Here is a 12,893-nt window from a genome sequence, read left to right as displayed (position 1 = left end):
TGTCTTGGGTGACATGGTTTACTGTGTGGTGTCACTGTCAACGGCAGGGGGTTGGAACTAGATGATCTCAAGGTCCTTTCCAACCCTAACTATTCTATGATTCTATGTCTATCATCCCTCACTGACAGCAAAGGCAAGAAACACAGCACTAACAAGCAGAACAGAACAAAACAGAACAGTGCTCCAAAACAGGAATGATTCCCTTGAACTGCTTCCCACCCCATGTGAAGGAAAAGAGGGAGAGTCTTAGTCCTTCTAGCTAGAGAGAGGTTGGAACACTCAAGGAAGCTGCTATGCCATCAAGTACTGCAAAGGGAGACAGAGGGAGACTTTGTCAATGGACTGGCTGGTTCACTACATTTGAAGAGCTTTATGAATTGTTAAAAAGCTCTTGTTCTCAGAATGACTCCAGGTGGAAAGCACACAGCACTAGCAGCAGCAGGAGACTCCTAGTTTGGTATTCTACTTGAATACAGGGTGGGCCTGGAAAAGAAAGGACAAGCACAATGGCTTCTGAGGAAGAAGTCACCTTCTTTCCAACTTCTTATGGGTCAAGGCTGGAGGGCCAGTCTACAACCATTCTCTCAATCAGCCAGCCAGATCGAAAATCTACTGTTCTTCATAAGCAAAGAGCTCAGTGGTCCTTTTGCTACTTACTTCATTTTCACATCTTCTAGGAAGAATAAGTTATGAACTGTTTTAACTAGTTTGTTGGGTTTTTTTTCCTAAGCCCCAGCATAACAATCCAGCCAATATCTGTCAATCATCTTTTGTCTCAATAGCAGAGAGCAACTCCAACCTTTGTCTTTGTTTGGGAAATGGTAGACAGGAAGAGATAGAAAACAAAATAAACATTATAACCTCATGTTTAAAGCTGTTACATTTTCTCAGGAACACCCAACGTAAGCATACCTAGAGTACCTTAAATTTCAAAAGTATGTTATGGTATTCTGAGAGGGGAAAAATCTGTTGACATTTTAGAACACTGTGCATGTCTGACAGTTAAACAAATCAGAACTACCTACAAATGAACAATTTAGTTTTCCCCTTGGTGGACTCTACCACTGTTTCTCTAAACATTAAGAGTCAAAGTGTGCTCACTATCAGCCAGGCAGCTATCCTGTCACTCACTGTACATTCACATTAAAAAACCCTCTTTCCAGTGTGCATTACTCATTAATGTGCTCAATCAGACTGACTCTGCCTATGTTCTAAGGTGAATTAGGAAAGGGTCTGTTAAAAGATGATACAGGCCATTCTTTTGTGATGGTCTGCAGTTTTCTCTCCCAATACATTTTCTTTTTATTTAGCACTTCCATTTTTATCCTGTGTTCTTCTTCAGCCATCTCACACTCTCTTTCTATTTGCTGTATTTTTGCCACATGAACTTCATTCATTTGGATTAACTGTAGTTGCAAAATTGACATTTGCTGATGATGTTCTTCCTCATGCATCTTTTTCAGAGCACTTTCCTGAGATGCTTTACTTCTGTAGTTCTTATCTGCTGCTATTCTGACATCAGAACACGAAGGCTCAGATTGGGAGGTACCTTCACATACTGGGAAATGTACCAGCTCTTTGTCTTCATCACAAAGTTCTCTATTTGAGACAACAAATGACTCTGCAAAACAGAAGAGGAAAAAAGCATTTTAGTATTCCTCCTCCCTCAGGAAACACAAGCCTGTGATAGCATAGTTAGTAGTGTATGCATCTAAACTTAGTGCTTCTGTGCCATAGTACAGGAGTCACTGCATTCTGTTACAGAATATTAAGGGCACAGTGGTCTGACTGAACCACTCCGGACTCTGTTGACAGACCTCCACCCATGGCTGTAACAGGAGCTCAGAATACTAAAGTGAACACAGACATTTATAAGTGAACGCCTAAATTTAAGTGGCTGAGCCTGGAGCTGAAGCTTAAGGCAGCTGTTTAAGCTAAATCTGTGAGTGACTCAGATCTTTTATGAAAGATCTGAGTGTCAGGTAAAGAGCTGTATCAACACGAATAGCAAGAGGCTGAGGGAATATGAGGAAGAATACTACTTATTCCTTCCTTATCACTACCGCACACGTTGCAAACACAGTGGTGAATATTTTTAGGAAAAAATGACACTTTTCTAACTTTGTGACAGTTCTACCAATTCTTCTGAAATAAAAGAAACAACTCATGGAATAAAAAAGTTACCATTGCCAGTAAGGGTCTCAAAATACATTCCTTTACAAATCCTGACGGCTACTTATAGTAAATACAATTAGGAAAGGGATGTTGTAAGAAAGTTATCTACCAATGTAGTTACTGTTGTCTTTTGAGCAAAAACAGTCTTCTATGTGTGATCCTGACATAATAAAGTTTGTGAGAAACCACTGTAGCCACCCTCCCTTTCTGGTTTTGGATTATTCCTTCTCTGTGTGCTTGCCAAGCAAAGAATGTAGTGCTGACCTTTTGTAGAAAGGCCATTCTCCAATGTGGACTGCAGTGTGAAATACGGCTCTACGTATTCTAAAAGTCCTGGAAAACAAAGGAAGGAAGATCTACAGGGAGCTCAGTGTGTATCATTCACCTGCCCTCGATGCAGGTGAGGCTGCGTGGTGCGGCCGGCGGGCTGCTGGTGGAGCTGGGCAGGAGCGGGGCCGCCGCGCTGCCGGCATGCCTGCTCTAAAGGCGGACCGGCTCGACACCACACCTCACCCACTACACCCAGCAGACGGACGGCGGCGTCCCCGCCGTGGCGCAGCTCATCCTGGCCGCCCCGTGAGTACCACAGTCCTGTCTGCCTGAGGGGCGCAGAGAGACCCCGCCACGCCGCCTGGAGCGGGCGGGCTTCTCGCTTCCCCGGGTGCAAGGAAATACCGGAGTCGGGTGGTCCTTTGTTGCTTCCCCGTCGAAGGGAGATGCAGTGGAAGTCTGATGAGGAGCGGCTGAAGGAACGGGGGTTGTTTAGTCTGGAGAAGGCTCAGGGAGGACTATCGCCCTCTACAACTACCTGAAAGGAGGCTGTAGTAAGGTGGTGGTGAGTCTCTTCTCCCAAATAACAAGTGATAGAATAAGCGGTAATGGCCTCAAGCTGTGCTGGGGGAGGTTTAAGATTGGATATTAGGGAAAATTTCTTTACTGGAAAGGGTGTTCAGGCATTGGAACAGTCTGTGTTCAAAAACCTGTGTAGATAAGGCCCGTAGTGACATGGTTTAGTGGCGGCCTTGGCAGTGCTGGGGGAATGGTTGGGCTTGATCTTAAAGGTCATTTCCAACCTAGTTGATTCTGTATGTCAAAAACTGATGAAAAAGAATTGAGTAAAACCTCACTTTAACTCCTGGGGGCCTAGGGAAATACACAGTCTTATAATATCATAGCTCTGAAATTACTCTTCTATAACCAGCAGTTGCAGCTAAGTGGAGAGATTAGACTCCTGAAAGCAAATCCATGGCAAAATCACATAGAAAACAATACTACTTGCAACATTACAGTAACATTTATACCTTGACTAGAAGCATCAGGCTGATATTCAGAATCTTCTGGTGGGCTCTGCAAAAAGTACATTTGCTCAGGCATTATGCTGGCAATCTTCTCTTTCCCTATGATGTGAGAACTTATAAGTGGACTAACACTTCTTTTTACCTTCTCCCGCCTTTCATGTGCCATTATCTTTTTTGTCCGTGCCTTGATATTTTCCCAGCATTTCTTTAACTGTTTGAAGTCTCGCAGTGATACACTGGGCTGCGAATTATATTCATGAGCTAGTGCTTGCCAGGTACGTTGCTTCAGAGCAATAGTTCTTGCATCACTTTTTTTACACTCAAGCACATATTTGTATTTTTCAACTAATGCAAGCAGCACACTCTTCTCCACTTCTGAGAAGTATTTAGCAGGCTTTATTATTTCGTTTTGCATTTTCTATTGTTTCTCCAAGAAGCCAAAAATCCTATGAAGACAAGGTTGAAAGCAAAAAACAAACAAATTAGACTGGTTACAATATCAGGAAACCGTGTTTCAACAAATAACACCTAAACATAGCTTCTGCTTCTAATACACTTCATTTTCTAGAATAGCTTGTGAGTAGTTCTAGAGAACATAACGAAATATTTAGGTAAGACATAGTGTAATTATAAGCTATTTTCTATTACCATTTTAGAAGCTACACAGTCAAGAGTATACCATAATGAGAATCTTCTTCTTTGTTACAATTTATCTTGATACCAAATACACAGTATCCAATTTAATTAGTAACTTCTTTTTAATAACTTGTGTTCCTGCTCATTGCACTTTGTTACACCCAGAGTTCTCAAAGCCCTGAACTGTAGAACAAGTTCTGAAATCCATCACTTTATAGCCTCAGGTTTAAGTCTGAAGCCACCTTCAGCATGTGTGTGTTTCCTTTCATACAGAAAGGACCCTCTTCTGCCCTTGCTGACTGCATATAACTTCTCCCCTCCCTCCACAGTACTTGAAAGTTGTATGAGAAATGATAGTAGGAAGTTCTATTTTTAAAGTCTCCTGTTGGTTTGGTTCTCCCTTCTGCTCAGCCCTCCGTGACTGACATGCAATAGGCAGCAGGATCTTGACTGGTTGCGAGACATGAATTAATTACAGAAACTAACCACTCTGAAGGTACAGGTCCTTCGCCCTTCACTGCTGACTCAGTGTGTGGCACTCTTCCTTATGCTTGCACTGCTGGTCCCTCTCCGGAATGAACAACCCGGCTAAAAAGAGTTCTGGCCTCACTCAATACAGCCACTTCCGTATTACTTACACCATGTTAACAACTGCGTAAGTCCCAGACTTACTCAGTCAGTAAGAAAAGGGTAGATGATATCTGGAAATTCTTAGGAAAAAATAAAAAAAAAATGAAGAGTGCTTCCTTGAATTATTAACATACGATTGTGCTGTAAAATGTAGCTTTTATTCTATCTTTCCACAATTCTTTCCCCATTCCATCCTACTATAACTGTGTATCCCAAATTACTTTCACATTTTGTACAGAAACTTGTGGATAATTATGTAGAAAATGGGGAAAAGCAAAGCTATCTCAGGTCATATTTCTTCTGGTTTTAATCATAAAACTCAGAGATGAAACATATGTGGTAACTGGACCATAATGCTCACAGTCTCGGACTCCCCAAAAAGAATCTTCCCAAAATGTATTTTGCCCATTGTTTCCACTACTTCCCTCACAACGTTACTTGAAGATGCAATAGATACCGCTATGAAATTTCCTCCTTCCAATATTAGTTTTTACTTAACTGCACTGCACTATCACTCTCTTCATACCATCCTTGTAACTCCTTTCCTCCAAATGTCTTGATACTTAGTTATTTCCACTTGCTTCTGTGAAAGTGACTACTTATATTTACAAAGAAAGCTAACAGACAAGCTGACATCAAAATGAGAACCCAACTCTGACATATCAGAACAGAAGCTTTCTCAAGTAGCCCATAACATGTGACAAACCCCAGCAAAACAAAGGAGTCAAAGAATAGAAGAGGCAGTAGGACAAAGTCCAGAATAGCAAAACTGTAACAAAGTGAATAGAAATAAGTAATAGTCCGAGTTTACATTAATTATGTTAAGTCAGTAGCAGTAGCTAAGTTGACCCCTACTGAAAAAGCAGCAAACACTAAGTTTGTACTTTCTGCCACTGCTCAACTAGGTAATCACCAGTGACCATGTACTGACCAGACAGCAGCACCTGTGCAGTTCCTGGCTAGTCACAGTTCTGTTGTCTCTTACCAAAAGCAGGTGTCATGAGGATATGGGAGAGCTGGGATCAGCAGACAGGATTTAGGGGCAAAGGGAAAGATTCATAGAAAACCAGAGTTTATTATCTGCACTGTTCATAGAACAGCTTGCTTATTTTCTTACAAGAAAGAAAAAGCTGGAAGAAGGAAAAGAGCTGGGTCCCTGTGGAAGGAACTGGCTCTCTGATCAAGCATTTCCTCCATCACACTATATCAAGTTATTTATTATCCTCTGTGAAAACTTAATCACCCCACATATTGGTGACAGGAATTCTTAAACACCTATAATATCACAGAACAAAGTAAGTGTATGTAAAAAACTTGAAAGTCTCACATACCAATTATAATGTCTAGGTCTAACAGAAGAGAACATCTGCTTCAGAAAGTCCTTAAATAGAAAAAAAAATTTTCAAGCTAGCCAAAAAGTCAGAAAATGGACATCCTAGCAGGAGATGATGAAAACCAGGAACTCTGCTCAATGAAACAGCTCCCAAAGCATGCAAAATAGGAGAGACCTATAACGAAATAGACTCTATTTACTAATCTATTTCACCATTGTATGGTAAATGTACTTACTGTACCATTTCAAACCATTGAGCTGCTTTGGACAGCTGCTGAAACGAATTTTTTTTGGACTAAATATTGATGGTTCAACCTGTCTTAACAGGTTTCACTGACAAACAGGATGGAAAGCAGTCCCACCAGCAAGTCATAAGGTTCAACAGCTTATGACCCTGAGACAAGGAGGCATAAAAGCACAAAATGTAATCAGTTCTAAGTAATGGTAAGTTTGATGGCTTTGTAATGGAAAATAACTGCAGTGCTTGAAGGTAGTTGACATAGTTTTCAGTCCTTAGGACCCTTAGTACAAAAGGTGTAAGAAAAGCAGAATAGAAAAACAGAACCTGGGGATGGGGAGCATCTGGGACTAGCAGATGTCCAGGATGGGAGCAGTTAAACTAACTGATAAGTAGAAGGATGGGATGATTGCTATGTCTGTAATGTTAATTAAGCTGGTGCTTCAAAGACTGATAGAAGTTATAAAGACTGTTGGAAGAAGTAAATGGCCCTCAAAGACCACCATCACTTTCTGGAAGATGATGTAATTCATGTGTAGCCTCATGAATATGTATGTCGGCCCAGTGACTATATAAGGATGGCCTGTGTAGCAATACGGTGATACACGTTAGGAGGAGCTATCTCCCATGCTTTCTGGCGCCGCAATAAAGAATACCTGCTTGTCAACTTGAAACTTTGTTGGAGAGTTTGTTCCTGGAGTTTTCTCCAAATCAACAATCATACTGGGAATTCTGGATTTGAGGTGCTAAATATTTAGCTAAGCAGACTGGCAGAGATCAAGTGATACCAGTAAATATTTAAAGCATTTCCAAATATGAATTCATATATATTTACAACCTATGTACTAGAAGAAAAGCTCATCTTTCATGGATGGAGCCACACCAAACCCTTAAGTATCACTTTCATACCACACTATCATTTATTGCTATTATTTTTTACTGTGGTATAATGAGAGACTGATCTGAAATCAGACTCCACTTTCCATTGTCTCAAAGATTGGTATGAGAAGCTGAGATGGAATTCCACCAATCCATTGTCTCAGAGATGGGTGGGAGGAGTTGAGATAAGTCCACTACGTGGGAGAAGGGTGTGAGGAGCTGAAATGGGACTCCACCATCCATTGCCTGAGGGATGAGTGGGAAAGAGCTAAGACCCTTGTCCATTGGTGTGAAGAATTGTCCATTATCCCACACAACATGCAGTTGAAGAGCTGGCTGCAAGACCAAGGGAACTGGTCTACCAGAAACATGTAATATATGACATGAAGAAGAGAGGTACTCCCCCCCAACTCATTATAAAAGGGGCAAAAGGTAATTACGAAGAGGAGCCATTGCCACGAGGATGACTCTAGAACGATACCTCCATGAGGACACCCACCTCCAAAGACTACTACAGACTCTCTGGGGACACTTTGCTCCAACAGCGACTACAAACCCTGCAGAACTCCCACCACATATGACAACGGTGCCCTGGAACACCGCTGAATCCACAGTGGTGACTCTCTCTGCACCCCAAATTCTTGCTTCATTTCCATCCTTTTTCCAATGTGTCCTATCACTATCCCCTTTATCACAATAATTTCTCTTTTTTATAATAATTGTCTTTTCGCAACAAACCAACTCAACAATTACAGTACTTGACCTTGTTTAAGTCTTAATTTCACTCTTGGGAACATGAACTGAAACAGGGTCTGGCACTGCAGTTTTCTCCAATTGGACCCTGACAGGTATCATCTAAGATCCCAATTCATAAGCTTAAATACTGTACATTTAAGAAAAGAAACGTAGATCCTACTCTGAGAAGAATACAATATATCAGTCTTTCCTTCCCCTACATTCCTATTATTTTTCCTACACATACAACACTGCACATGTGTCTTTTCCACGAAAAAGCCAGGACTCTGACCTAGGATGCATAAAAGAACTCAAGAACAAGTGAAAGCAGTTTAATGCACTTACTACACAGAAGAAATGAGTTCTTGAAGATGTTTTTCAAGCTCTTACATGCTTAGCCTGCTTGCTTCAATACATTAAGCCCATTCTCAATTGCTGCACAGAAAGCACTCTGAGATGCCAGCGAACTTAGAATACTGAGAAGTTGCAGCAAAACACCACCATATATTTATATTCACCTCTTTCTCTTTATACATATCAATCACCTTCTCCTATGCAGAATATGAGAAAAGGCTCTCATAAAGCTACTCACCTGGGTCATTTGCCGAGGTGAGTGGCTCCAGAGAGGAGACTTCAATCCCAGAGAGAGGGAAAACACTGCTTCCAGGAGCCTCACTTCCGAGCAGTGAGAGCCACCAAGGGAGCCTCGAGCCCTCCATGAGCCTTGCCCACGTGCCGGCAGCTCCGCTGAGGCAAGCAGGGACTCACAGGGGGCCGTGCCAGGAGGGACAGCACCGCCCTGAGAGGGGAAAACGCGGCCCATGGAGCTTGAGCGGCCCAGAGCATGGGGAGCAGAGCGGGCAAAGGTGAGGCGTGGTAGTCAGGGAGCCACAGACCAGACTCACCTCTGTGCAGGGCAGGGTCTTGGAGTATTCTCCTGGAAGGCGTGTTAAGGCACATGAAAAACAACAAGGTGCTTGGTGACAGCCAGCATGGCTTCACTAAGGGGAAATCCTGCCTGACCAATTTGGTGGCCTTCTATGATGGGGCTATGGAACTGATGGACAGGGGTAGAGCAGTTGATGTCATCTACCTGGACTTGTGTAAAGCGTTTGACACTGTCCCACACAACATCCTTGTCTCTAAATTGGAGAGACATCAATTTGATGGATGGACCACTCAGTGGATAAAGAACTGGCTGGATGGCTGCACACAAAGAGTTGTGGTCAATGGCTCAGTGTCCAGCTGGAGACCAGTAACGAGTGGTGTCCCTCAGGGATTGGCATTGGGACTGGTCTTGTTCAACGACTTTGTCGGTGACATGGGACAGTGGGATTGAGTGCGCCCTCAGCAAGTTTGCCGATGACACCAAGCTGTGTGGTTCAGTCAATACACTGGAGGGAAGGAATGCCATCCAGAGGGACCTTGACACGCTTATGAGGTGGGCTGATGCCAACCTCATGAAGTTTAACCATGCCAAGTGCAAGGTCCTACACCTGGGTCGGAGCAACCCCAGGCACAGCTACAGGTTGGGCAGAGAAGAGATTCAGAGCAGCCCTGCAGAGAAGGACTTGGAGGTGCTGGTCGATGAGAAAATGAACATGAGCCGGCAGTGTGCACTTGCAGCCCAGAAAGCCAACCGTATCCTGGGCTGCATCAAAAGGAGCGTGACCAGCAGGTCGAAGGAGGTGATCCTGCCCCTTTACTCTGCTCTCATGAGACCTCACTTGGAGTACTGTGTGCAGTTCTGGTGTCCTCAACATAAAAAGGACATGCAACTGTTGGAACAAGTCCAGAGAAGAGCCATGAGGATGATCAGGGAGCAGGAGCACCTCTCGTATGAAGATAGACTGAGAAAGTTGGGGCTATTCAGCCTGGAGAAGAGAAGGCTGCATGGAGACCTCACAGCAGCCTTCCAGTATCTGAATGGGGCCTATAAGGATGCTGGGGAGGGACTCTTCATCAGGGACTGTAGTAACAGGACAAGGGGGAAATGGGTTTTAACTAAAAGAGGGGACGTTCAGGTTAGATATAAGGAAGAAGTTCTTTACTGTGAGGGTGGTGAGGCACTGGAATGGGTTGCCAAAGGATGTTGTGAACGCCCCATCCCTGGTGATGTTCAAGGCTAGGTTGGACAGAGTCTTGGGTGACATGGTTTAGTGTGAGGTGTCCCTGCCCATGACAGGGGAGCTGGAACTAGATGATCTTAAGGTCCTTTCCAACCCTAACTGTTCTATGATTCTATCTTAAAGTCCTTTCTAACCCAAACCATTTTATGATTCTAAGCCGAAACAATTTCCATTTTAAGGCTAAAAGATCCTTCCATGACATATGCCCAGGATATAAATCAGTATGTAGGAAGCTGTGCTGAAATGAAAGCTCAGTGTCTACCAGTTATGCAGGAAAGGAGATTGATTTGGGAATGTGTAGGCACATGAGAACAGTTGTGTAGTAAATTCTAAAAAATAAAGAATGGGAGGCTTCTCCCACTCTTACAGGTGCCCAAGCTCTAAGATATGCACAGTAAGAAAGTACTTTAACCCAGATGTCTTCTCCTGGCATAGCTCAATTCACAACTTGCCTTATAACAAATCACTGTCCAAAGTACTTGCTCTCTCACACAAACTCTTACTGCTTTAAAATAACAATAATATCTCTCAACTCCTTATTTTTACTTTGAAATGTTGTGTGGCATTCTTCTTTTAACGACTATAAGGGATGTGCTGTGGTCTCCTGGAAAAATATCTTGGAAAAAAAGATTACACAAGTGAAGCAGAGCAGATGCTCATGGCTGCGTTATATATATGTATTATTTTGCTTGCACACACCTAAACATGCACCTAAACTCAAACCAGTGCAAAGAAGTCCGTGTAGGGGGAAAAAAACAAATCACTTCAGATGGCCATGTGTGAGCATTTTTAGTCCCTGAAGTATTGTTTAGGTATAAGAAATGTGAAGCTATGATGGAAGACTTAACCTAAATGTGAAGTTCACACTAATTGAACCCAGAGAAAACAGTTTGCTAGCAAACTGTGGTGACTTATGGTATGAAAGCAGAATTAATTTACCAAAGGCAAAAGGATTAGTACAAGAATTAGTTAAGGATTGAGAAAAAAAAACAAAAAAGAAGATTTATTTATCTAAGTTAAACTACAGATGAAGCTTTAAGCATAGTCAGTAGTTAACAGCACTAAAAATCATAATTCTGCCCTTTACATCCAGTGTTTGAGGGTGGAAAAAAGACATGGAAATGCAGTGACCCAAACCAGTCACAACAACAGGTTTATATTTCATTTGAATGCTAGAACCAGCAGTAAACAGTGTTCTCCCTCCTCAAATGTTAGGTTTTCCTCACAGAGCTTCCATCAGAGCATTCCAGGCCTGACCCTGTCTACCTCGAGACTTGAAATCAACTAGGTAATTAGGTGCATATTACAAGTATGAATGGGATCTATATGGCAATTGTGTTACATATAATCAGATAACACCCCCCCCCCCCCCCCCCCCCAAACCTCTTTGGATGTTTTCCACTCCCTCCGTTTTAACATAAATTAATAGTTATCATGCATCATCCAGCAAATGAACAAAATAATCTATTAGTAAAAAAATAACAGTACTTCGCTTTAATTTCGCCCGGCAAATTTCACGGACATACACAGGCAAATGTATTTTTTAAAGGTACGTATAATATTATATTACATACACATGCACGTAGCTTATTTTAAGCCGGTCATCCCGCTACCTATGGAGGGCATCCAAAGCAGTTTGTGCAGAGAAAGGTAATGGACGCAGGTTGTTATTTGCAATGACTGTCTGAAATTGATCAAAAATAGGCATAAACAGGAATCCTACCAGACTCTCCTGCACCCGAACTTCTCCCACATTAACTCGAGCTGGGTTCTGTTTCCTCGCTAGCTCCTCCTGAACGAGAAAGCAAAGCAGGTCCCGGCTCCACAAAGGCGGCCGCTCCTCCCAGGGCGGGCATACAGGCTGCGGCGCGGGCTCAGGGACATCTGCCGCGGCAGGGGAACGGCCGGCGGCCGCGCTGACTCCCGGCGACCGCGGAGCGGGGACAACCCCACCCTGCAGCACCCGCCTTCTCCGTGCTCCGAACAAAGCGCCGCCGAGAGCTGCTACCGCCGGCTCGGATCGGCTCGGTTCAGCTTCCCTCCTCTCCTCTCCTCCCCCCGCTGGCGGCCGGGCCTGCCTGCCTCACCTCCTCGCCGGCAGGTCGCTGGCGCTCCTTCAGCTCCCCGCAAACCCCGCGATGGATTTCCGCCTCTCCAGAGCACAGGCGGTGCAGCACCGGCCTCTCCCGCCGTGCCGCGGGAAGGAAAGGCCCCGGGAGACCCTGTGCCCCCAGGTGCAGAGGAGCTGGCCCGCGGGGTGTGTGCCTGGTGTGGTGTGCGTGCTCCGGGGAGCGATGTGCGATCACCCGCCAGCCGCCAGGAAGGGGGTGGGCAGCCCCGTTTGCACCTGACGCGGCCCGCGGGCGGAGCTCCCGGGCCGCACGTCGCTAGCGCGCCACCCCACACCTCCTAGTGCGGAGCGGGTGGGGATCTCTGACCGCGCCCGTCCCGGTGGGGAGGCAGAAGGCGCCAGCTCGGGCTTTACCTCCGACAGTGCCCGCCGGAGCGTGAGCGCCAGCGCCCCCAGTGGCACATGGGGCTGATGGAGGCGGGTCGTGGGTGCTGCGCTGAGGGGTGGCTCCCCCGTCCCCTCCTTCCCTCTGAGCTCCCGGTTCTCGTTGCCGTCCCGTTCCCGGGGCCTGGGCTCTCGCGTCCCTTCCGCGCCGTGCGTGACGCAGTTCCTGCCCGCCCGGTACGCCCCGGGCCCCGCTGCCGGCGGCGGTGGTGGTTGGGCACCTTGGCGGCGGGTGGCCGTGCGGGCTGTCCCTCAGCCCCTCACCTCCGCGGGTGCCTGAGGAGGAGCGGGGAGTCGCGGGCTGGCGGTAAGAGGCCGGTGCGGT

General features: G+C 45.0%; 1 protein-coding gene across 4 annotated transcripts; it reads right to left on the bottom strand.

Moving 5' to 3' along the window:
• Positions 1-848: 848 nt before the first annotated feature.
• On the bottom strand, positions 849-12,671 carry MSANTD3 (Myb/SANT DNA binding domain containing 3). Of its 4 annotated transcripts, XM_057423060.1 has the most exons (4): positions 12,141-12,503; positions 3,616-3,919; positions 3,477-3,522; positions 849-1,621 (listed from the first exon to the last, which is right to left on the bottom strand). In XM_057423060.1, the coding sequence occupies exons 2-4, from the start codon at positions 3,886-3,888 to the stop codon at positions 1,212-1,214; spliced, it is 729 nt and encodes a 242-aa protein (XP_057279043.1). In that variant the 5' UTR covers positions 3,889-3,919; positions 12,141-12,503; the 3' UTR covers positions 849-1,211. The 4 variants fall into 4 exon arrangements, with proteins under 4 accessions (XP_057279043.1, XP_057279042.1, XP_057279040.1 ...); XM_057423059.1 differs by lacking the exon at positions 12,141-12,503 and adding an exon at positions 12,539-12,671 and having other exon boundaries at positions 3,477-3,919; XM_057423057.1 differs by having other exon boundaries at positions 3,477-3,919.
• Positions 12,672-12,893: the final 222 nt, after the last annotated feature.

Source organism: Pezoporus wallicus, unplaced genomic scaffold (assembly GCF_028554395.1).
Source record: "Pezoporus wallicus isolate ANWC-B61680 ecotype Strahan unplaced genomic scaffold, APGP_CSIRO_Pwel_v1 contig_749, whole genome shotgun sequence".
NCBI classification, from domain to species: Eukaryota; Metazoa; Chordata; class Aves; order Psittaciformes; family Psittacidae; genus Pezoporus; species Pezoporus wallicus.
The sequence above is the reverse complement of the archived record's forward strand: the minus strand, read 5'-3'. Positions and strand labels throughout refer to the sequence as shown.